Source organism: Monodelphis domestica, chromosome 4 (genome assembly GCF_027887165.1).
Source record: "Monodelphis domestica isolate mMonDom1 chromosome 4, mMonDom1.pri, whole genome shotgun sequence".
NCBI lineage: Eukaryota > Metazoa > Chordata > Mammalia > Didelphimorphia > Didelphidae > Monodelphis > Monodelphis domestica.
In genome coordinates this window covers 396,533,691-396,557,384 of record NC_077230.1, presented here as the reverse complement: position 1 = coordinate 396,557,384, position 23,694 = coordinate 396,533,691, and the positions used below count along the sequence as shown (strand labels likewise).

Here is a 23,694-nt window from a genome sequence, read left to right as displayed (position 1 = left end):
ACCTTCCAGATCAAATAGAAATTCTCCCTTTGGCATTCAATACTTGCCATAATCTCATCTCTTCCACACACATACTCTGATCCAGCTAAAATGGCCTCTTTCTTTACCTTGCACATGTGATGCTTTCTCTATATCATGTTTGCATGCCTTTGCACTGACTGTTACCCATGCCTGGAATAAATACTAGGTCTCCTTATTTCTGCATTTTGGTTTCTCTTGGCTTCCTTTAAAACTCAGCCCAGGGGAATCTAGGTGGCTCAGTGGATAGAGAGCCAGACATGGAGTTAGGAGGTTCTGGGTTCAAATATGACCTGAGACATGTCCTCTCTTTGTGACCCTGGGCAAGTCACTTAACCGAATTCAGCCCTGTTTGTTGAGCCCTTGCCTTCTTGTCTTAGAGTTTTTTGAGACAAACAAACTACATGAGTATCTCTGTTCCAGTTGCAGAGATCAGAACTCATAACCCTATACTCTTCAGGATAAGAGCATGAGCTAAAAAGGAAATAGAGACCCAACCCAGCCCAAATCTTGCCTTCTTCAGGAGGTCTTGCCCATTTCTCTATTCCTTTCCCTACAACAGCTCCTGATTTCCTCCTCTGAGATTCCTTTCTATCTCTTCTATATAGATTTTATGTGTACCCTTTAATTTTATTTATTTTTAAAATTAAATAAAAAAAATTAAAGTCCTTTCCTTCTGTTTTAGAATCAATGTGCTGTATTGGTTCCAAGGCAGAAGAGTGGTAGGGGCTAGGCAGTGAGGGTTAAGTAACTTGCCCAGGGTCTCATAGCCAGGAAGTATCTAAGGGTAACATCTAAACTCAGGACCTCCTGTCTCTAGGCCTGGTTCTCAATCTACTAAGCCACCTAGCTCCCCTTGTTGCCCCCCTAGTTCTCACGGTTGTCTCCATCATGAGAAGTTGAAGGCAGCTTTGCCTTTCTTTGTACCTTCAGTGTTTTGCATAGTGTCTGGCATACAGCAAGCACTTCATAAATGCTTTTTGACTTAGGGCACTGGGTTGTCACTATGGTCATAGCAAGTCTGAGTCAGAAGTGAGACCTAAACCCACGTATTCCAAGTTTAGAGGATGGCTATCCATAAAGCCAGGTTACTTTTCTATGTTATGGAAACATTTAATGTAATTGGATATTGTGTTGGCAAAATCATAATCCATTCTAATTTGTATTGTAATGTCTTTCAGGTATATGCTAGTCTAAAATGATTTATTTTCTTTGCATTTTAAAAGTATGACATAAGGCTACTGGGTAATGAGATTCAATGTGAACTTTTGTAACATTTGGCTGCTGGAGTAAGTGAACCCTGAAAGGCAGTTCATAAAATGGGCTGCTTATTTAAATAGCTAACATTTATTAAGTACCTACAGTGTGTCAGGCCTTAGATTCTGCAATGAGATAGAGGTAAAAAATCAGGATTGGATTATTAAAGTTCTTTTGCTGACGGTTTGGAGACCTATAAACAAAAAGTAGGGAACCTCAAAGCATCTTTTGGAGTGGAGTCCCTTACAGCACATTTTACTTGGGTGGCAGCTTCAGATTTGATTTTTTACTTTATACATAATTAAACTAGAAGAACATGTTGAGCTCTTTGATTTTCTTCTTCTGTTATGATCTTTCTGTTTTTTCACTTTGTAGAACACTCTTGAGTCTTTGGAAGCCCCGGAGACCCTAGCTGATGTACCTGAACATGTGTTTCGAGGGCTTCCTGAGGAAGTAAGGCTTTTTCCATCTGCTGTTGACACGACACGGATTGGTGAGTATCACAGTTATGCAGAAATTAGAGAAAGAATTTAAAACAGCAACAAAAAAGTAATGTTGAAATGCTCTAGTTTTTTTTTTTCATATTTTTAAGGTAAAGGAATTATCTACATATTTATTTGACTTCAATAGATTGAGCAGCTCTGCAACCAAATCTCAATTTCAAATGGATTAAAATGAGAGAGGAAAATTACATAAAAACTAATATAGTATAGAAAAAGAAAGTATATGAAAATAATTGCTGCCTAAAAATAAAATTAAGTCAAAGTACTTTAAAAGTTTCTCTTTGAATATCAAATGGTAATGAAAACTCTTTCCCATTATAGAGTCCTTTCCAATTTCCCCTATACTAGCATAAACATTATTCATAAGTGTCACAGATATCCATATAGTAATCCCGTGATTTAGGCAGGGTGGGTGTTTCTAAACAGATAAAATAATTGGTTAAATTAGAAGCCTATTGGACTAATTTGGTTCAGGAGAATTCATTACATCTGAATTCCAGAATTGCAACAAAACAATTGACTTTTTCTCCTGTTATGCTCTAGGAAAGTTGGTTCATAATATAATTAGATGATTTCAACTGGCAAAAAGAATTGATTAATTAATAGTCATGATATTGGTGGTAGTTTCTAGTATTGTTCCAAGGATTGTGTCCAGACCCTCTTCTGTCTTGGACTATGGGGATGGATAGATCAAGTGAGGGATTTTTAAGGAGGGGAGAGACATGGGCATGTTTGTAGGCAGTAGGGGATGAACCAGCAAGACAGGGAGAAGTTGAAGATGTGAGGGAGTAGGTATGACAGAGGGGGCAATCTGCTGGAGAAGATAGGATAGAATGAGATCACTTGTGCATTACAGAGAAGTTGGCCCTGTCAAAGAATAAGACTGGCTTTGTGGGAGACAGGTAAAAGAGGGGAAAGTGGCAGAAAGCATCTGAGTAATATGAGGTAAGGAAGAGGAGAGAAGAGGAAAAACATGAGAAAAAAGGCTTAAGGTGAAGAGAAGTTTGTTAATAGAATTAGGCTTCTAGAAAACATAAGAAAAGGGAAGGGTAGAACTGGATTTTAGTTTGGGGGAGGGATGGATAGGGATGAGAGGATTTAAGCATTTAAGCAGCTAACGATTTTATGTTACCAGGATTAGAAGAAAAGGTGGAAATTTGTTAATACTAAGAGAGGGATATATCTTTTGACTAGTTCTCCCAGTAAATGGCAGAAGAAAGCACCAGACTGAGGCACTTAGTGGTAGGTACAGTGTTTAGAGTACTGAACTTGGAGTCAGGAAGACTTTCATATATAGCCTCTGACACTAAGAGTGTCTTGGGCAAATCACTTAACTTCTGCTTACCTCAGTTTTCTCAACTGTAAAATGGAGATAATAATAGTACCCAACTCATAGAATTGTTATATCAAGTGAAATCATTTTTGTAAAGCACTTAATCTAATGCCTGGCACATAGTGGGCACTATAAAAATGCTAGCTACTATTATTATTACTGTTTCCCTTTTTTTAAAAAAACTCTTATCTTCCATCTTAGAATCAATACTAGGTATTGGTTCCAAGGCAGAAGAGTGGTAAGGGCTAGGCAATGGGGGTTAAGTGACTTGTCCAGGGTCACATAGCTAGAAAGTATTTGAGGCCAGATTTGAACCCAGGACCTCCTGCTCTCATCCTGGCTCCCAATCCACTGAGCCATCCAGCTGCCCTCAACTATTTCCCTTTAAAATACTAGGTAAGAAAGGAAACTGTACTTGATGTCAGGGACCCCTTTTTGTAGATGAGCAAAATGTCTGTAATCTTAGTCTTTGTTCCCTAAGGCTCTGGTCCTAGAGGGAAGCTCTGCCTTGGGGGAGAGTTCCGGATGCAGTAGACATGGTATATGTGAGGCTTTGGTAGGGGACTAGTTCTAGTCAAATAACAGAGTTTTGTCAAAGGATAGTACTCAGTAGTAATGGAGGCTGTGGATTGATGCAGTTGAGTAGGAGCAGAATAGCAGTATACTCAAGGGCAGTAGCTTCAGTGGGAGAACAGGAGTTCTTAACCTTTTTTGGGTCATTAATCCCTTTGACAGTCTGGTGAAGATATGGATTAATTTTCATAATAATATTTTAAAATACACAAAATAAAATATATGTAAGATGGAAAAAGAGAATAATTTTTATTGATGAAAACAGTTATCAAAATGAACCCCAGCTGAAGAATCCCAAGGTAGAATCTAGACAATATTTCACCTTGATTGCTCACATAAGCTGGGGATGGCCTCCAGCACCTCATGGTATTATGCCTCACAGCTTCCTGCCATTTGCAAATTCTAGAATATGCTATATAACCTGTAGCTAAATCATAGATGGCTCAGCTCATATCTTTGGAATACACCTTCCTTGGAAGGTGAGCTCCTTCCAAGTTAACATTGAGCCATTAAAGACTGGTCAGTCAACCAGTCCTGAATCTGTCTATTGTAGTAGCATCCAGTTTACTTCTCTCTATCTCCCCGACCCACCTCAGTAGCATGAGAAACACTATCAAATGCTTTACTAACATCCTAGTAACCTATAAACTAATAGCATTTCTCTGATAACATCATTTTCAAAGTCATAGAATTTTTTTTAGATATGAAAGGTTGCTCTAAAATGATCTCTTCTTGATGAAGTCATGCTAGCTCTTTTGTGATCACTATTTCTTTTATAGATATTCACTCTCCTTTTAATAATATAGTATAAATATAATGACCAAACTTGTACCTGAAGAAGAAATAAGAAAATTTCATTCCTTTACTTCTTTGCCAGCAGGGGTCTAGGGATGTTAGACATTGTTTCTACTTTCAGATTTTGTTGAAATGTTGGTTAGTTTTATCGAACTTTTCCCCACTTTGTTTTTATTCTTTGTTAAAAGAGATGGATCACTGGTTGGGCAGGGATATATTTGGAAATTGTTGTTCAGTCATCTCCAACTATTCATGATCTCATTTGGGGTTTTCTTGGCAAAGAAACTGATTTGATTTGCCATTTCCTTCTTCAGATGAGGAAACTGAGGCAAACAGTGAAGTGACTTGCCCAGGGCAACATAGCTAATTTGAACTCAGGAAGATGTCTTCTTGTCTTCAGTCTCAGTACTCTATCTACTATGCTATCTAGTTGCCCATTTAGAAATAAAGTTAATATTTTTTAAAAAGGTAAAAACTTAAAATTTCTTTACCATGTTTTAGAGGTTCCTCAGGAACCAGTTTCTTGGCCAATAGTTTACAGATTCTATTTGTATCTCCTTTCTGAAAGTTGGGAGACCTGTCCTTTTCAGGCCTATAGTATTTCTCATATTGTCTGTGGTCTTTCAAAAATCACAGCACAAGTAGCTCAGCAAGTTCTAAGTCTTGCAACACTTAAGAAAGGAATTGGAAAAGACCCAAGTGGGACCTTCACCTTTTGTGGTCAGTGATCACCTACCATAGAATGGGCATCTCTTTCCTAAAAATGTCATGCCCCTTTACTTTTCTCACTGGTCTTATCATGCCCAAAGCTTACACACTCCTCCTGACATTAGTCTTTTCATACCATGTCACAAGTTGATATCCCTCCTCAAATTACTTGTTCTTGTTTTCATCTTTTTGAAATTTGACTTGGCTGGTGAGCTCCCTTCATATACATTTCTGACTTTTTAGGTAACATCCTTTCTCCTTCTCATTGTTGTTCTCTTTGTGGCATTAAAATTTAATGAGAACTTCCTATCTTTCCTGTATGACTATCCAAAGGATTTTAGTCTACAAAAATCCCAATTATTCTTTATGTGTAGTCTTTGAAATTTTCCTTTTAACTTAGGTATCACTAAAAGTTAGCCAGAACAAATCAAATTGAATCATGTTTGAGTTGGGTCTATGGAGTTGACATAAAATTTTGATAAATATCAGAAGCAAAATGGTGTGAAGGGGCCTATATTACTTGTCCGAAATGATATAAATATATGTATTCTCTTGCACTTTTGATCCTAGTATAAAATATAACACATCAACACCATTACTATGCACACAGATTGTGAGATATCAATGTACCATAAAAATAACATGAATCGACCTCAGAATCCTAGACTCTCCTCTATCCATCCTTGCTTTATGACTTTAGCTGTCATAAATCTTTCAAATAATTTCTGGACCAGAGTTTAATGCATCCTTTCTAGGCCCCTACCTAAAGTGCATCCCATTGTCTGTCTCTAGATTTTTCCTCTGACTCTTCCCCAGAATTGGCATGCCTAGCTTCTGTAAAGTTCAACTGAGGCACCATTATACACAAAGCCTTTCCTGATCCTCCAGATGTTATTGCTTTCCCCTGACATTACTTTGTATATACATTTGTGTATGTGTTATTTCCCCAATAGAATGTAATCTCTTTCAAGTCAGTGGCTGTTTTGTTTTTGTTTCTATTATTTTGAATGTTTAGGATAAAGCTTGCGCTTTTTGAGTGAATAATTGTTTAGAGACAGGAACTAAAGTGATCTCAAAAGGCCTGAATCCAACAAGATAAATCTAGGGATAAATATAAAGTCTTATTATCCCTTGGGTTTAAAAAAAATTGACTTCCCCTGGTTATTTAGAAGATCTGCTATTTTCAGTGAACCAGAAGCTTAGCATGAGTCAGCAGGGTGAATTGGAAATAAAAAATGGTTATTTAATCTCAAGCTATGTTGAGAGACAACTTCCAATAAGGAGGTTATAGCCTTGCTGTACCTTGCTCTAATCAGACCATATTGAGAGTATGTTTTTTTGTTCTTGGCTTGCCATTCACTGAGCCACCTAGCAACCCATGCGTGGAAATTATTTTTTTTGTTATTTGAAATATATATATTTTTTTTACCATGCAAAACACACTTCCATTTTGGTTCGTGTTGTAAGATCACACTCATACAAAGCCCAAACCCCAAAATAAAACTGTAAATACACTGATGTAAAAGATAGTATGCTTTGATCCACATCCATCTGAGTCCAACAGACCTGTGGAGGTTGATAGTATTTCCCATCATGTCATTCAAAATTGTCCCAGATCATTGCATTGTTGAGTAGCCAAGTTTTCACAGTTGATTGATCATCATGCAGTATTGGTATTACTGTGTACAATATTTTCCCAGTTCTGTTTATTTCGCTTTGTATCAGTTAATGCAGATCTTTCCAGCTTTTTCTGAAATCATCCTGCTTATCATTTTTTATAGCATAATAGTATTCCATCACCAACATACCACAGTTTGTTCAACTATTTCCCAATTGGTGGACACAATTTCCAATTTTTTGCCACTACAAAAAGAGCTGTTATAAATGTTTTTGTACAAGTAGGCCCTTGGGTGGTAAATTTGAAGAACAACATTGTTAAGGTGGAGTTTATTAGCAGTAAGGTGAAGGACTTTCAGTTTATGAGGATCCTTTGAAAGAATCCAGGGTGTTTCAAATAGAGAAGGTAAGTCTTAAGGGAACATAATAGCTGTCTTCCAGTAATGCCTGACGTATTGTAGATGTTAAATTGATGTTTGATTAATTGGTAAAATATGTGAAGACAATATGATAGAGAGATCAGATTTATTCTGCTTGACTGCAAAGGGTAGAGCTACGAAATATGAGCTGATAATTGCAAAGAGACAGATTCATGCTTGAGGTAAAACAAAACCTGCTAGCAGAAACTGTCCCAAAATGTAACCACTTGCCTTGAAAAGTATTCAACCATCTTTTATTAAATGTCTTTAAGTAAAGGTTGGATGGACTTCATGTGTGTTTTGTTTAGATACCAGCTGTCCTAAGTGGTCTATAAGATTCCTTTAAAGTCTGGTATTATCTGGTTTTTAAAAAAGAAAATGGAAAGATAATTTATAAATAAATAATTAATTTCAGCTATAAAGTACAGCAAACTCGTGGCAGAATGATTCAACTCACCTTAAATTTTGTTTATAATTAATATTTAGCAAATTGAAATCATAAGATTACAGGAAAATTCTGAATGTGTTGAATGTGTTGTAATAAGGCATTCTGGATAGCAAATTTTAAAAGTTATTTCATAGGTTCATAATCCTTAAAGGTATAAATAAACCTAATCCATTGTAATATCCTCATTTTTTGGAGGAAATAATAGATGCAAAGAATAGAAATGAATTTTAACTCTAAGTTCACATGGTTAGTAGTGACAAAATTGGAGTTTTTTGGATGCTCCAAGAACTTGGGTTCTCTGATTTTTTAAAAAATTAATTCATTTAGTCAATTTAGAACATTATTCCTTTGGTACAAGAATCACATTATTTCTCTTCATAACCCCCACCCTTCACGCAGCTGGCGCACAATTTCATTGGGTATTACATGTGTCCTTGATCAGATCCCATTTCCTTGTTGTTGGTGTTTGCATTAGGATGCTCATTTAGAGTCTACATCCCCAGCCATATCCCCTCCTTGGGTCTTCTGATTTTGAATTTTGGATGAGGGTTTACTCCTTAAGTACTTAAGACTTTTTAAATTTAAATAATTTTTCATGGAAATATTGCAATATGTTATTTTTGTGAAATTTTGCTGGATCCTTAAATAGACTATTCTGAAAAAAATTTATTTTACTCTTGATTCAGTCACATCACTTAATCCCAATACTGGAGTACAGTCATGTTCCCAGGGATAATTGCAGTATAAGTGGCTATTTGCCCTTATATGAAATAGCTCTATACAATGATATATGCTTTCTTTGGAATTTCTAATGCTTCCTTCCTTTGTGGTCAAGTCGACATCTATTAGTTCTATTAGGTAAATCACCACAGGAATATACACTATCTCCAGCAAATTTAATAAAAACTAGTAAAATTTCTTTTAATCATCTGTGGATTTGAAAATCAACTCTACTTGCTAATTAGGGCATTTGGGAGATTACCTTCCTTCCTTTTCTTTGGATAGATGGAATGACTACTTAAGGTGTTAACTATGAAAATAATGTTGCTTTGTTATTTTAATTTTGTTTTAACATTTTTTTGACCAAACTAAACTTATGGTCAACATTGGTCAGTGAATTATGGAGCTGGGAAAAGATCTAAGTGATGGTTCCAATTCTATTTATATCTATATGTGACCCATTCCTAATTAAAGATCTGATGTAATCATGGTGAAAAGTTTCTAGTTGATAATGTGGTGATATATTTATACTAAGGTGTCCTATAAAATATTTCTTTTAAATGAATAACAATTTAGATCATTTATATAACCACATAGGATTTGAATAAATTTAAAGCAAGAATTTATCTAAATATTTGTCCTTAAATACAATTGTTTAAAACATAATGTTTAGTTTTGTAATAAATATAAGGTAATAAAATAAAATGTCTGCTTTTGCTATCTTAAAATAATTGTATTTTTTTCATTATAGCATGAATTTTTTTCTTGAGCCATTTCATTGTCATTTTTATGCTAAGCTAGCTTTTTGTAATCGATCCCTTGTTTACTTTATGAAATTTATGTTTATTTTTACTCTTTAAAAAAAACAGTAATTCAATCATATTGTTGCTGATTTCACTAATAGGTGTCTGGGCTGCAAAGTCAATTTTAAAAGGGAAAAAATTTGGCCCATTTGTTGGTGACAAGAAGAAAAGATCTCAAGTGAAGAACAATGTGTACATGTGGGAGGTGAGTATACATGTGGCCCTGAACCAAGCTATGGATGAGTGTTATGTGGATCCTTTTTTGAATTTGAGTTTTTTTCCTTAGAAGATTTGACATTTATTAATATAATTTTAAAATGTCCACCCCCCCCCCCCAATTTTAGATACTCAGATGTAAAGTAAGAAATGTTTCCATCACGTGAAATGTGCTTCCTTTGGAGCACAACTAAGAGATTAATGCAATTATTTTGCTTCATGAGGCTGAAACTTAGCCTTACTCTGCAGTAAATATCAACCGTGTTGTTTGTTTGTTTGTTTGTTTAATCTTAATCATAGAGTTAGGCTTCGCAGTAAGATCTTGACCATCTGTGAAATAGTTTCTCATTTTATAGGACTCTATATATGTGCTTTGAGAGACATTTGGTACAAATTTAAAAGTTTGTAGGAGTTCTTAATTATGAGAAATTAAAATGGAAGGCTTTACTTAATTTCAAAAGAAAGGGTATTTTGGTATTTCTCATTGATTTAACACCACAGATGTCTAAACAGTACAGATACTTAAACAAAGAGTATTCTTTCTTCTTGTTCTTATTCTCTTCTTTTATTCCTAATAATTTTTATGGGGAAATTGATTTAATTTAAAATTGATTGATTTCAGTTACATAAAATATTTATTTAGCTGTATAGGTTTATATACTTCCTATTATGTGATCACTGTGGTTTTTCAAAGTGCATATGTGTGTATGTGTATTTGTGTTTGCATTTATACACATATATATATATACATTACTATTATTATAAATGAAGCTATTAGATTGTATCCCCAACATTTAGCACAGTTTCTGACAAATAGTAAATATTTAATAAATACTTTCCTGTTGATGGATTGCCTGACTATAATATTAAAAATAATGACCTGCAATTATAAAGTGTTTTAAAGATTACAAAGTACCTTCTGTATAACACCACTTTGGGATAAGTGGCACAAGTATTCTTACCTTTTTTTTATAGATGAGTAAATGGAGGTTCAAGGAGATTGCTTAAGGGCATATATTTAATAAGTTTGTAATGGAGACTTTTACCAAGTCTTCTAGCTCCTTTGTGAAGTGGTGTATCTCTTTACAGTGTGCTGAGGAAGTATCTTTAAAGGATATATGGTGGAAGTGGATGAGCTCTCTAAAGGAAAGTACAAAGAAAAAACTAGAAGAGAGGACTGGAGACTGAACTCCTGGAGAAGACCAATTTTTAGGGGGTTAGGAGTAGGAGAAAGAACAGTTGGTGAAAGAGGTAAAAAAGGAGTAGTGAAAGAGGGCAGCTAGACTGTAGCTGTATGACCCTGGGCAAGTTGCTTAACCCCAGTTGCCTAGATCCTTACTGCTCTTCTGCCTTGGAATCAATATTTAGTATCCTAACCAATACTTCCTATTCATTCTAATTCAGAAGATAAGGGTTAAAAAAAGTGTGGGAGGGAGAGGGATAGAAAGAAGGAAAATCAGACCAGTACAGACTACATAAGTCAGGAGAGGAGAGAACATCAAGAAGTAGGGTATTCATCAATGTCAAGTTTATTGTGAGGTCAAGGATAAATGATTAAACAATGGACTTTGTCTTTATTGCAGAATGATTTTATCTCAGGTATGTATAGGTGAAATTCCATTATAACAAATTCATCTAAAATGTTTCTGTTAATTTGAAGTTGGTGATAATAAATATTTTGGTATTTTTACTAAACAATGAGATACAAAATTCACTCTGGTTGTTTTGTGCTCAGACAAGGGAGAAAATAAAATAATGGAAGGAGTGGTCAGGATAATGTGGAAAGAAAAAAGTTATGTTGTCTACCTCCTCTGTGCAGAAAGATTGTTTTCCTTGCTTTCCCTGTGTGAACTCCCTGGAGGCTTGGATAGGTTTCCTCTTGGTTCATAACATGAAACCTTCAAGGGAAAGAGAGGATTAGGGAGATGAAAGGAAATGGAATAACTTACTTCTTAGACTTCAGTTTTCACCTGGAAAATAAAAGTGACATTTTTTATAATTTGAAATTGACTTTAGGGAAAAAAATCCTCTTTAAAATCTCTATAAAATGGGGATAAAATACCTGTAGAAGTTCATTTGGTGGTTGTCAATATCAAAGTTAACAGGAATAACCTTCCTAGAAACTTGAGAGAAAGTAAAAGATATGAACGTTGATTCATGGAACCCTGTGAGAAATAGGGAGTTAAATTCCCTTGACTACTAGAAACTATAATCTTCTGTTAGAGATTGCTGAAAATATACTTTTATGCATATAATTCTTTATGAAAAAAATCAATCCTTATAACATGCACTGTTCCTAACATTTTAACCACAAAATAACACATAAAATATTACATACAGGGGGCAGTTGGGTGACTCAGTGAATTGAGTAATCAGGCCTAGGTCCTAGGTTCAAATCTGGCCTCAGACACTTCCTAGCTGTGTGACCCTGGAAAAGTCACTTAACTCCCTGTTGCCTACCCCTTACTGCTCTTTTTGCCTTGGAACAAATACATAGTATTGATTCTAAGATGGAAAGTAAGGATTAAAAAAGTATAATATACAAAATAAAACTGGCAACATGCAAAACATTTTTCTTGCTTCTAATTCTTTAGAATTCTGTGATCTTTTGTTGTAACATCTCAATTTAAAAAATCTATTTTAGATAATATTCACTTTACATAACCTATGAAATCTATGGTACCTAAATATTGTACAGCAAATAAAATTTCTAAAATTAAAACTTTTATTAACCTGCATCTTACCTTCCATTGTGTCAGATAGTGAGAGCATTGTACTCTATATTATATAAACTGAAGTAAACTTCTCCATCTTGGTTATCACCTTGGATGCCATTTAAAAGCCAAGAGAGATTGGAGGGCCTCAGAATCACTCCTGTTGAAAGATGCTGAGATTGGTGAGGTCTCAATATCACCTCAGACATTCTGTCTTTCATAGCTGATAGATGGTTTTGGAGATCATGAAGGATGCACTAGCTTCAAATCATCCATTAGCAATGTTGACTTTGCCATTCAAGATCCTTAAAGGTCTTGGATAGGAACATAGCAGAGCCTAGTAGGACATTCATTAGTCATGCCTCTCATTTTTTTCTACTGTGCATTGCTACAAATGTGAGTGGTTATCAATGTGGAAGTGAAAATAAAGCTACTAATTATCACATGAATGCTTGAAGTTGAGAAAGTTAAACACAAATATTGAGTATGTTAAATGCTTTGCATAACCTTATTAAAGTGCTCCAAAAATGTTATTTAGTTATTACCTCTCTCAACCTCTTATTTTGAGGAACCTTATCTCCAAAGAGATTTACATGACTTTTCTTGTCTTTTAGAGGGCAGCTAAGGTAGAGAAATTTACAGTAATAGTACATAGTACAATGCTCTCACATCACACAAGACACTGGCTTCTTCAACTGGTTCAAGAACATGTATTTTTTTTTTATTTTTTCATAAAATCATAGAATTTGAGAGTTGGAAGAGACCATCTGGTCTAATGCATATGTGAAAAGGAACTCCCTTTATGACATACACAAATCACCAAAGCCCTGAGAGTGGTTTGCACATTCCTTATGGAGCTTAGTAAGTTGATAGGTGTTGTGTAAATCTGAAGTTTAATCTTTTCTTTCCTCTGCTACTTTCCTCTAGTGTTTGTGTAATTAGAAAATCTTGAACCCATGGATTCCATCTCCCAGAATTCTTTTCTTATCTCAAGAATCCTTTTCCCTTTGTTCATGTTTGCATTTGTTATGTGTGTATAATTTTGTGGCTCATCCCTCTTGCTCTCTCTTTTTCCTGCATGTGCATCTGGATCAGCGCTCTCTGTTTCTCTAGCCTTTAAGTTATTATTTAATAAATCTTATTAAGTATAATGCCAGGAGTATTTTGGATATTAATTTTTAATCTACAGTTTGTCACATTTACCCTTTGTTAGTTGTTAATGTCAGTCTTATATTAAAATCCTCCTATTATGCTTTGTCTCAGTATGGAAGTGATTGGGATTTTGAAGGTGCAATAGGACTAGTGTTTTCTTGACTCAGTATCCCTGATTTTCCTAACTTCTTCAGAAAGTTCTTGCAGTAGAGTGTACTCACTCTTCAGCATATATTAACTGGTTGGAAAAGCTTTGAATTTTGGCCTGGTGGAAGATTTTGTGTCTGCAATTCAAGACCCAGCCTTATTGAATAGCAAGAAGCTTGTTGCCAGTTTAAGTGCAGCATGCTGAATTTCTTCAATGGCAGAAGCTCACAAGGACTAAACAATATTAAAGGGATAGTATAGACCTGGACCTTCCAAGAGGGTTGTTCCAGTCAAGGTCACCATTCAGACAGTGATCATCATTGGTGTAGAGCCCATGTTGATGAGGTCACAGATGCATTGGTCCTAGAGTGTAAGAGGGCTGTAATCTCATTGTAGGTGTATTGATTTAGAAATGTATTGATTTACAATCTTGAACCCTAAAGACTACATTTCCCACAATCCCCTTTTCCTTTTGCATCATTGGTTAATTTGGTATTCAATTTCAACTTCCTTCACACTGGTGCTCTCTTCTGGAAGCTCTCACTCTTGGGCTTGTACCAGCGTGGAGGAAGGGAGTGGTTTTTTTTTCTCTTTCCCTGTTTTTTAAAATTTCTCTTTGATCTAAGTGGATTTTAATAAATAGTATTAAATTAATACTTGGGGTATTGAATACTAATTTTAATCTTTACATTTTTGGAGACTTATAAAGGGGCCTGAACTGAGAACTTTTTAAGGACTTTTCTTCTGGGAGTTTTCAAACCCCAGCTCCAGCCTCCCAGCTGTGACTCCTTCCTTTCCTCCCTTCCTGCAGCTGTGAGTATTTTCTACCCCTGGCCTGCCAGCACGTATCAATTAGGATAAAAGGAACTCATTTTACTGATTTGATCTTATCTGAAATTTATTCACATTTGGGGATAACTCTTAAATTTCATATAACATATCATCCCCAGAGCTTTGGCCAAGTTGAACAAATGAATAAAGAATTTAAAACCATGATTGGCAAATTGTGCATGGAGACTCATTTAAAGTGGCTTGAAATTCTACCTCTGGCCCTATCTTATCTCAGAAGCAGACCCAGAGGTGATTTGCGAATCTCACCATTTGAGATGCCATTTGGACATCCACCTATTCAGGCACAACCATGTACCCCTGCCTATACCTCATTGTTAGGAGGGGATACAACCATTGCTATATGTATCAGACAATTACAAACAAAATTGCGAGAACTCCACGACTCTGAAGCTACTGTTCAAGCAGGCCCCATAGACTTCTCACTTCATGATTTAAACCCAGGTGATAGTGTGTACATAAAGAATTTCAAACTGGGTCGACTGAACTTGTTTATGATGGACCTTTCCAGGTCCTACTAACTATACCAACTGCCATAAAAATTGGAGAGAGGGACTCATGGATTCATTGTAGCCATGTAAAACGAGTACCTTCTGTTGATGATGCATACTTGCTTATACTGATTGTATTTTACTATTGATTGTGATTAGACTTCTTTATTGCTGGGTTTGTACTATTTTGTTGCATTTTATTTGGTTAATCCTTGTATTTGCACAAATTGCCTTATAGGGCAACACATACCTCATAGAAAAAAATCATGTGACCTGATGTGCCTTTTGTAACATTTTGTGCCTTTACTAATTTTTTTTTTGTATTTTCTTGAATGTATTATTGCTTTATCTACCTCATTTGCACTCACATTGTTTTGTCTACCTTATTTGTACTCACACTGTGGATCATGGTAAGTCAAAGAGGAAATGAATCTTATTTTTTGAAAACTAGTCTTTACCTCTATAATTGTGAAATATACACAATTTTAACATTTTGTTTTCTTCCTCCGTGTCATACAGTATATTATTTTCCCCCTTCTTTTCTCATTTTTTTTTGCCTTTGAAACATGTCACTAGTATTGAAAAATTGTTTTTTTTTTTAAACTGTTTTACTTTTGCAATAGAATAGCTAAGATGTCTGTTTACCTCACATATAATAGCATACCCAAAAGGCTTTGGAATATGGCAACTTGATACTAGTTATTTAAATAATCTGAGTATTTTGCTTGATGACTATGTCTAATCAAGGAGAAACAGACCATGAAGGAGCACAGAACTTGACCTGCAAAAGTGCCAAATGAGCACAAAGAGATAAAGCAATCCAGTCCTACGGGGATTGATGACATTCTGTACCAAAAAAAAAATGACTCGATTATGTGTGAGACTTGAGGTTGCAACTATTTAACATGTGTTAAATGCAGGACTTCCTTGTACCACACTCTATATCAAGCATATAACATTGATAGTTCTGGCTCCATTACCCCAAAAAAGCGAAGAAAAGAGTTGGATTGGGGAATTCTATTTCCCATTTTTCTCGATCTAGTCTCTTTTTCTATTTTTTCTCATGTTGTGACAACTTACTGTAGTACAGACTGCTAAACTGGGTTAATGTCTAATTGTCATTGTACTCTTATGAGACATGGATTGCTACAAGAACCTGTGGTGATTTATGAAAATTTTTTTCCCTTCTTCCCAGAATTTTTTTTTCGAGTTTTCTGTTTATATTCTATATCTGACTCAGGTTATTTTTTTAAAATTTCTTTGACTTCTTTGATATTTTTTGATAGTTGATTCATTTGCCTTATGACCTAACCATGTATCCCTGCGTAATTCCTACATGAATCCCTGTATCTTCCTCAGGGAGGAAATGTATTATTATTTTCCCGGGGGGGGGGGGGAGGGCCCTAAGTTATTGTTGTAAACTTTGACTTGAATTTGAGTCTAATTTAGAACAAGAGATTACCTTCTAGAATCTAGAAGGCGCTGTAAAGATGCCTGCAGAGAATACATGTTACACCAGAAGATCCAGATTGAACTTTGAGATATGGAGAATTTGAACTTTGGGAGGGTTGAAATGCTTTTGTTTGTTTTGAATGTACACTCTTATGCCAAAGGGGACTGCCCCCTAATTGGCTTTTTTTTTTAATTGCAACTGATTTTGGTTTTGTTCCTTTTCTTTTTTCTTTTCCTCTCATCCCCAAATTATTGTAATTTCTCATTAAAAACTATAATATTTGTATATACCTCTAGTTCAAGTTATAAGTTAGTAATGTTTTCATGATCCATTGGGGAGACTGGTCTCCCAAAGGATCACAGTGGGTCATTTTATTGATTTAGAATCTTGAACTCTAGAGACTACATTTCCCATAATCCCCTTTTCCGTTTCCTGTTGTGTATCATTGGTTAATTTGGTATTCAGTTTCAACTTTCTTCACACTGGTTCTCTTTCCTGGAAGCTCTCACTCTCAGGTTTGTACCAGCATAGAGGAAGGGAGCAGTTTCTTTCCTTTCTATGGCTTTTAAAATTTCTCTTTGCTCTAAGTAGATTTTAATAAATAGTATTAAATTAATACTTGGAGTATTTAATATTAATTTTGACCTTTACATTGGGAAGGGAATCCAATATCATGGAGCTGTTGGAGTATTGAAGACTAAAAATACGCTCTTCAAAGTTTAGAACTCTATTCCAATTTGAGCAGAACAGTTCTGTGTCATACTATAAAACCTAATCCCCTAAGGCAAACTATTAGACTCTGTTCTTAAAAAAAAAATTATATTTATATCTCTTCTCTGGCTTCTCTCGTAGAGCCATCCATCATAACAAATAATTAAAAAGAAGAAAGAAGTTCATTAAACTTACTAATGCATCAAAAAAGTCTCATCAGACCTTTTTCAAACAGATAATATGTAAATAACTATACTTTGCTGATAATATCCTTGTTTTAGACCAGGCTTTAAATCTTGAGATTAGATTAAATAAGATTTTAAAGAGGATCAGGTTACTGGTTTCTGATTCTTGAAATCTGGATGTAGACCCACTTTGTATGTAGCCAGTCAGTAGGCCTGCTTGATTTCATCAGTAGAAATTTTCTAGGATATCCTGGCCTCTTGGCTTTCTATTCAAAACACTAAATTTTCCTATTGGCAGGAGAATTGAAACGTTAATTCAACAAGAACACTACTTTTGTTTAAAGCAATAGTTCTCAAACCATTTTGGTCTCAGGCCCCCTTTTTACTCTTAAAAATTGACTCTTCCCTGTTCCAAAGTTTTTATTTATGTGGGTTATAGCTGCTCATATTTAATATATTAAAAGATTAAAAGTCTTGATGGTATTATAAAAATTATGAAAAGATTTTTGAGACCTCCAAGGGTCCCGAGACCACACTTTGAGAATCATTGCTTTAATGGTATATTTTGACTTGGGAGGGGGTTTCCAGTTATGCCCTTATTATTATTCTTAGCTTAACCATTAATATTCACATTGCCCCATAGGTGTTTTGCTGAGTTAGGTGTTAGCTTTCACATCTCCATTTCTGTATTCCTGGTGATTTTTTAGCTCTACTAATTTGTTTCCTGGGTACTAGTATAATTTGGAAGGCTCTCTAGGTTTATTCTTTATCAGCTTTACCCTCTGGGGGGGAAAAGGTAAATTTCACTTACTTGAAAAATATTTCCAATAAGCATTAAAGTGAGATTTTTTTGGGAAAACTTTAAAAATATTGTCAGAGTCAGAGGTTATGCTAATTTCAAATATTATGCATCTACCTTTAACAATATTTGCATTATATTATCATGTTCAAAGATACATTATATTGTGTATTATGGAACAAAATGCCTCTTCTATAACTCAAGGGCTTTGGAAATAATGTTTTATAATTTAATTAATTAGGATTAATTAAATTAATTATTAATTAAAAGTATTAATGCTTTTATTAATTTAATTAGTTAATACTTAATATTTCATACAGCCATGTTTATGTAATTGTGCAAAGGTTAGTCCTTATGATTAAGTACTTGTAATGAAATGCTCTGATTTAATTTTAGGTTCCAAAGTAAAAAATTTTATTTTTATTTTAAAGTATTATAAGGAAAGTAATTATGAATGAGTTCTAAATAGCACTGTATTATGGAAAAAATTAAACATGACTGTGATGAATTAAGATAATGGTGGTTCAGTCAGGAAAACCTGGGATCAAGTTTTGTCTCCTTGATATGTACTAACTGTGTCCCTAGGGAAGTCACTCACACTGCTACTGTCTCAGGTTACTCTCTTGGTTAAGAAGGTACTGGTCTGCATTACTATTGTCTATTTACTCTCTGCCAGGCATTGGGCTAAGCATTGTAGATACAAAGAAAGACATACCAAAAACCAATCCCTGCTCTTGAACTCATAGCTAATGGGGGAAGATGACATTTGAACAACTATGTACTAAGATTATAGTGACAATGTTGATGATGATAGCTAGGATTTATTTTAGCATTGTAAGATTTACAAAGCTTTACAAATAATAACTCATTGTATCCTCACCACAATTCTTGGAAGTGCTTTTATCTTTCCATTTTATAAATGAGAATACTGAGACCTCCAGGTCAGGTGACTTGCCCAGGGTCACACATCTAGGAACTGTCTTGAGAAGGACCTCCCTTTTCCAGGACTAGCTGTCAATCCATTGAGACACTCAATGGCCCCTCTGAAGGCAAGATTTGAACTCAGAACTCAGCACTATTTCTGCTATGTCAACTAGCTGACTGTATAATTAAGCCAGCTACACTTGCATTAAAGAGAATTAGAAAAGGCTTTTTTTTTTTTTACACCAGTGTAAAAGATGGAATTTTAGTTGTGACTGGAAGGAAGCCAGGAAAGCCAGGAGACAAAGAAGAGGGAGAGATTTTAGGTATAAAGAAGAGTCAGTGAAAATACTAAGAGTTGGAGATGGAATGTCTTATATGAGGAATAGGTTCCTCACTGGGATTTCCAGACAGTTATGACATCATAGGTCTTATCCAGCATCCACTTAACCCTTTTACTAAATGATTTTGGCAGCTTATTAGTTTAATTCTTTTTTAAACACAAAACTCATTTTATGGATCCAAGCTTCAGGATTTGGGTGTCATGCCTACAGAAATGTGAAATGTAGTTTTCTTCCTCTCTTTTTATTTTATTTTTTTGTAATTTCTATATGTAAATCAGTGTAGTATGTCAGTATTGAATTTGCTAAAAAATTATTTGATTGCTTGTACCTATTATGTATTTTTCTATTATAGTGGCATATTGTTTTGCTTAATTATCCAACTAATGTAGTTATAGTCTTCATTCTATATTCTGATGTTAAGTATTTAAGATGGCTATGGTGATATACTGAACAGTTTGTTACTTTGAGGGAGCTGTGATTTCATTGATCAAATAAGATAATAATTGTAATGCACTTTGCAAACTTTAAAATATTTTATAAATGATATTTATTTTTTAATGTGGGTTCTTGAGGTTCAGTAACTTGCCTAGGGTTACATAGCTAGGAAGTATCTGTATCCAGATTTGAACCCAGGTAGTCCCATCTCCAGCTCTGGCTATCTATCCACTGGGCCACCTACCTGCTCCAAATTCCTTCCTCCCTTCCTCCCTTCCTCCCTTCCTCCCTTCCTCCCTTCCTCCCTTCCTCCCTTCCTCCCTTCCTTCCTCCCTCCCTCCCTCCCTTCCTTCCTTCCTTCCTTCCTTCCTTCCTTCCTTCCTCCCTTCCTTCCTCCCTTCCTTCCTCCCTTTCTCCCTTCCTCCCTTCCTCCCTTCCTCCCTTCCTCTCCTTACCTTCAGTCTTGGAATCAATACTGTGTATTGGTTCCAAGACAGAAGAGTGGTAAGGGCAAGGGCTAGGCAATGGGGGTTAAGTGACTTGCCCAGGGTCACACAGCTGGGAAGTGGGAATTATTTCTTTTAAAAGGGTAACTGTGTGATAAAACAGTACAAGGTAGAATGACAACTTGGTTAGCATTTTAGTATAGAAATAATAATATTGTAGAATGTTGCAAAAATTAAATTAATGACAATAATAAAAATGTTATATTTTAGGAGATTTATTAATAATCATTAGAAATCAAGGAATAAAGAGCATACAAAATAAAGACCATGTGCCCATAGCTGATTAACCCATTTAAAATCCCTGTACTTAGCTTACCAGTGCTACCATGCCAGCTGCAAGCCCAAGAAAGAGGCCCAAGAGGACCACCCACTCACTAATATCATCTATCTATAGGAAGTATGTAATGATAGAAGTCCGTGGGCTCCCAGGAAATGTAGTTCTTTTTTAGAGTAACAGATTTTCAATTATACAATGTGAAATGTCTATTGCATACCAGTGGACAATCAATTATTAAAAATGCTAGTGGAAGGGGGATAAAGTATCTCCTATCATCCAAGAAAGAATCTCAAAATCCACTGATTGTGATTCAAGATTTCAGAGTTCAGTATTAAAGAACAGATTACCTTCAGTATTCAGTATTGAGCATTGTTGATAATTGATATGCAGAGGAATTGGTGATTTATTTATTATTTTTTTGGAGGGAGAGGGTAAGAAAGAAAAGAGGTTATGTATTGGAAAGAGTGCTATCTTTAGAGTCAAAATACCTTGGTTATCTTTGCCACATAACACCTTCAGTGTGACCTTGGATAAATAGTTTTATTTCTTTTGGCCTCAGTTTCCTTGTCCAGAACATGAGGAGTTTGCATCATCAAACTGACCTCCAATATTTTTGTTTCTCTTTCTACATTTAAAAAAAAAAAGTGATTTGAAGTCCTAGGGTACTGCTCATACTCTTTTAGATTTATTCATTAGGTACTTAATATAACTAAAATGACTTCTGCTCTCTAAATCCCCAAATTAAAATTTACATTGTATTTTTATCTAACTTATAAATTCCAAAATTTAAATAATTGTATTTTACCTATAATTATAATAACTAAGCATAAAATTCATGAAACTAATGATAAAATACTCATATGTGAGATTTAAAATAGTGAAGCCCACAAACTGTAGTGAGTTAAAATGGTGGAAGATATAAATTGTGATAGATATAAGAGAGATTGAGTAAATTTGACCTCAGAAAATATGTTTCACTACAGTGTCTTGGTTTTAAATCAAATATAAGGTGGTTACCAGGGAAATATTCCCAATTATTCAAATACCCAAGTCAACTGGGTTTTATAGAGATTTTAATTAATACAAATGTGGAATTTAAAAAAAGAGAGAAAAAGGAAATAAGTATGAAGGGCTTTAAGCCAACATGGCCTAGACCTGAGTCTTAAGAGAGAGGGATCAGTCAGTCAATCTTTTAACACTCACCACAAGGTCTGCCTAAGCAAGGATTCTAGTGACACCAGGCCAGCTCCATCTCAGCTGCTTTCACCAGCTCCCTCCTCCATCTGAATGTTTCAGAATGAGTCCTCCTCAATCTGAATGTTTCAGAATGACCTCCAGCTCTTCTCTGAGCTCTTATTTTTAAGGGCAAAATCTCCTATGTCACCTCCCCTAAGTTTTTCCATCTACCAATCACTGTAGATGTTTTCCAAAAGACAGCCCATTTTGAATTCACAGCTGAGTAGATTAATCTCTTTACCAAGTCAGAAAAAAAAAATGCTGCTGTGTGGACTAATTTCATTAACAGAAAACCTCTGAGTAAGTTTTCACCTTTTAGGTCTAAGTAGTTTACAAGTTGCCCCACCTTTATAGGCACCTAGCATCCCATTGTATCAATTCCAAAAACAGGAATGGCTCAAAGAACTCCTTTCCTATATAAGTATGGTTTTCAAGTACTTTCATTGTTTAGCAAGGAGTTTTCTGCCCTAAAGCAGTCTTAAGTAGGGGTGGAGTAGGGATACTCCCATAGCAAGGAGTTTTCACATTCAAGTAGAGTTCTCACTATCTGGTAGGGAATTATTTCAAGTAGGGAATTGGAGGAGTCCTCAATGTGGAGTAAAATTTTTAACATTCATAAGTCTGAAATTTTAAGGTTTACACATACATAGTTTATGTGGGACATATTGTGAGAATGAAAAGAAGTAATCCATCAAAACCTCCTGTGATTACTATTATATATGAGATTTCATATTAAATTTCTAATACAAACATTGTTGACTGCAAATAATATTTTAGATAAAATTTGAAAGCTATTTTATACACTATAACCATATGTAAATTTAATTTTAGTATTAGACTCTTTTCTTGTTCAGAGTTTCCAATATTTGGCTCTACACCAGACATAAAATCTCAAATCTAGTTCTCCATAGAATATATTTCTGCTTTTTGACTTGAAACAAGAATAAAATAAAAATGTTTGCTCCCTCATGTTGGGAAATGTTAGAATCTTATGAGCTCTTTCCCTTGGCAATGGAAATTGTTATTTTTAGCCACTTAACCAATCCATGAACATGAATAACTAGTTAAGATATAAAATATTTTCTTTTGGTTAGTGAGAAGCACTATGTTAAATGATAAATATGCTTAAAAATTCAATTTTACATATTGCTTCACTTTTAACAGATTATATATAAATTAACTTTTGTAAGAAAAGACTCTTTTAGACTTTCTTCCTTCTACTAGTGGCATACTTTATGCCCTCTGATAATACTCTATTGGATGGCTAGTTTTAACAATCAACTCATTTGAAAATCTGCCAGATAGAAACATAAATGGAGGCAATATTTAAATTGGAATAGCCTTAATACAGATAATAAAATAATAAAATACAGATATAAATCTACTGTCTCTTAGTAGATTTATATCTGTAGAACATTTGTGATAGTCTGTGATGATTTCTAGATAGCTTGTAATATGAATGTCTTGTGATCATAGTTTTCAAACAGCCTGAGATTTGGGCTATAAGAATGCAGATATTTGTAAACATCTTGATTGCATTATTACATAGCTGATGAGATAGGAATATAGGGTAATGGGAATGAGGGAAATACTCTGGTGCAGCATACCAGAATGCAAACAAGGGCACACCCATGAATCTGGCTATCTGTTGGATTTACCACTGGACTGATAGATCCTTGGGATGGTTTGGAAACAATTTGATGAAAGATTTAAAACTGCAAAAATACATTGTACTTAGTCAGAAATGGTCTCAATTTAATGTAATCATTGCATAAACATAAAATTGTTTTGCAAGTGATCATAATGGCTTCATATAGCTGTAGAAACAAACCTATAGTATTTTAAACATGTACATCCTTGTCACAGAGTGAAAATATATTTGTAAAATCATAAGGTAGTAGTTATTTACTATTTAAGGCACCATTATGGAATTTTTAGCTCAAACCACTTGGACTACTGTTGTGAATCCCCAAATAGGAAACACTGGATCATAGATTTAGACCTGAAGAGACTTTAGGGGACATCAAGTTCAACCCTGTGGTATTACAGACAAAGAAACTGAGG

The 23,694-nt window shown here is 34.9% G+C and overlaps 1 protein-coding gene across 9 annotated transcripts in view; it reads left to right on the top strand.

Annotated features, from left to right (window-relative positions):
* Positions 1-23,694, top strand: part of PRDM2 (PR/SET domain 2) — a 197,856-nt gene that overhangs the window by 40,468 nt on the left and 133,694 nt on the right. For 8 of the 9 annotated variants that reach the window (XR_466508.3, XM_007491750.3, XM_016422196.2 and 5 more), the window contains 2 exons: positions 1,651-1,768; positions 9,296-9,399. Coding sequence is in view for 7 of the 9 variants with exons in the window: in XM_007491750.3 (XP_007491812.2) it covers positions 1,651-1,768; positions 9,296-9,399 (222 nt within the window). In the remaining 2 variants the exon portion in view is untranslated. Of the gene's footprint in view, positions 1-1,650; positions 1,769-9,295; positions 9,400-14,122; positions 14,237-23,694 lie in introns of those variants that run through there. The other variant, XM_056795745.1, reaches the window with a different exon arrangement.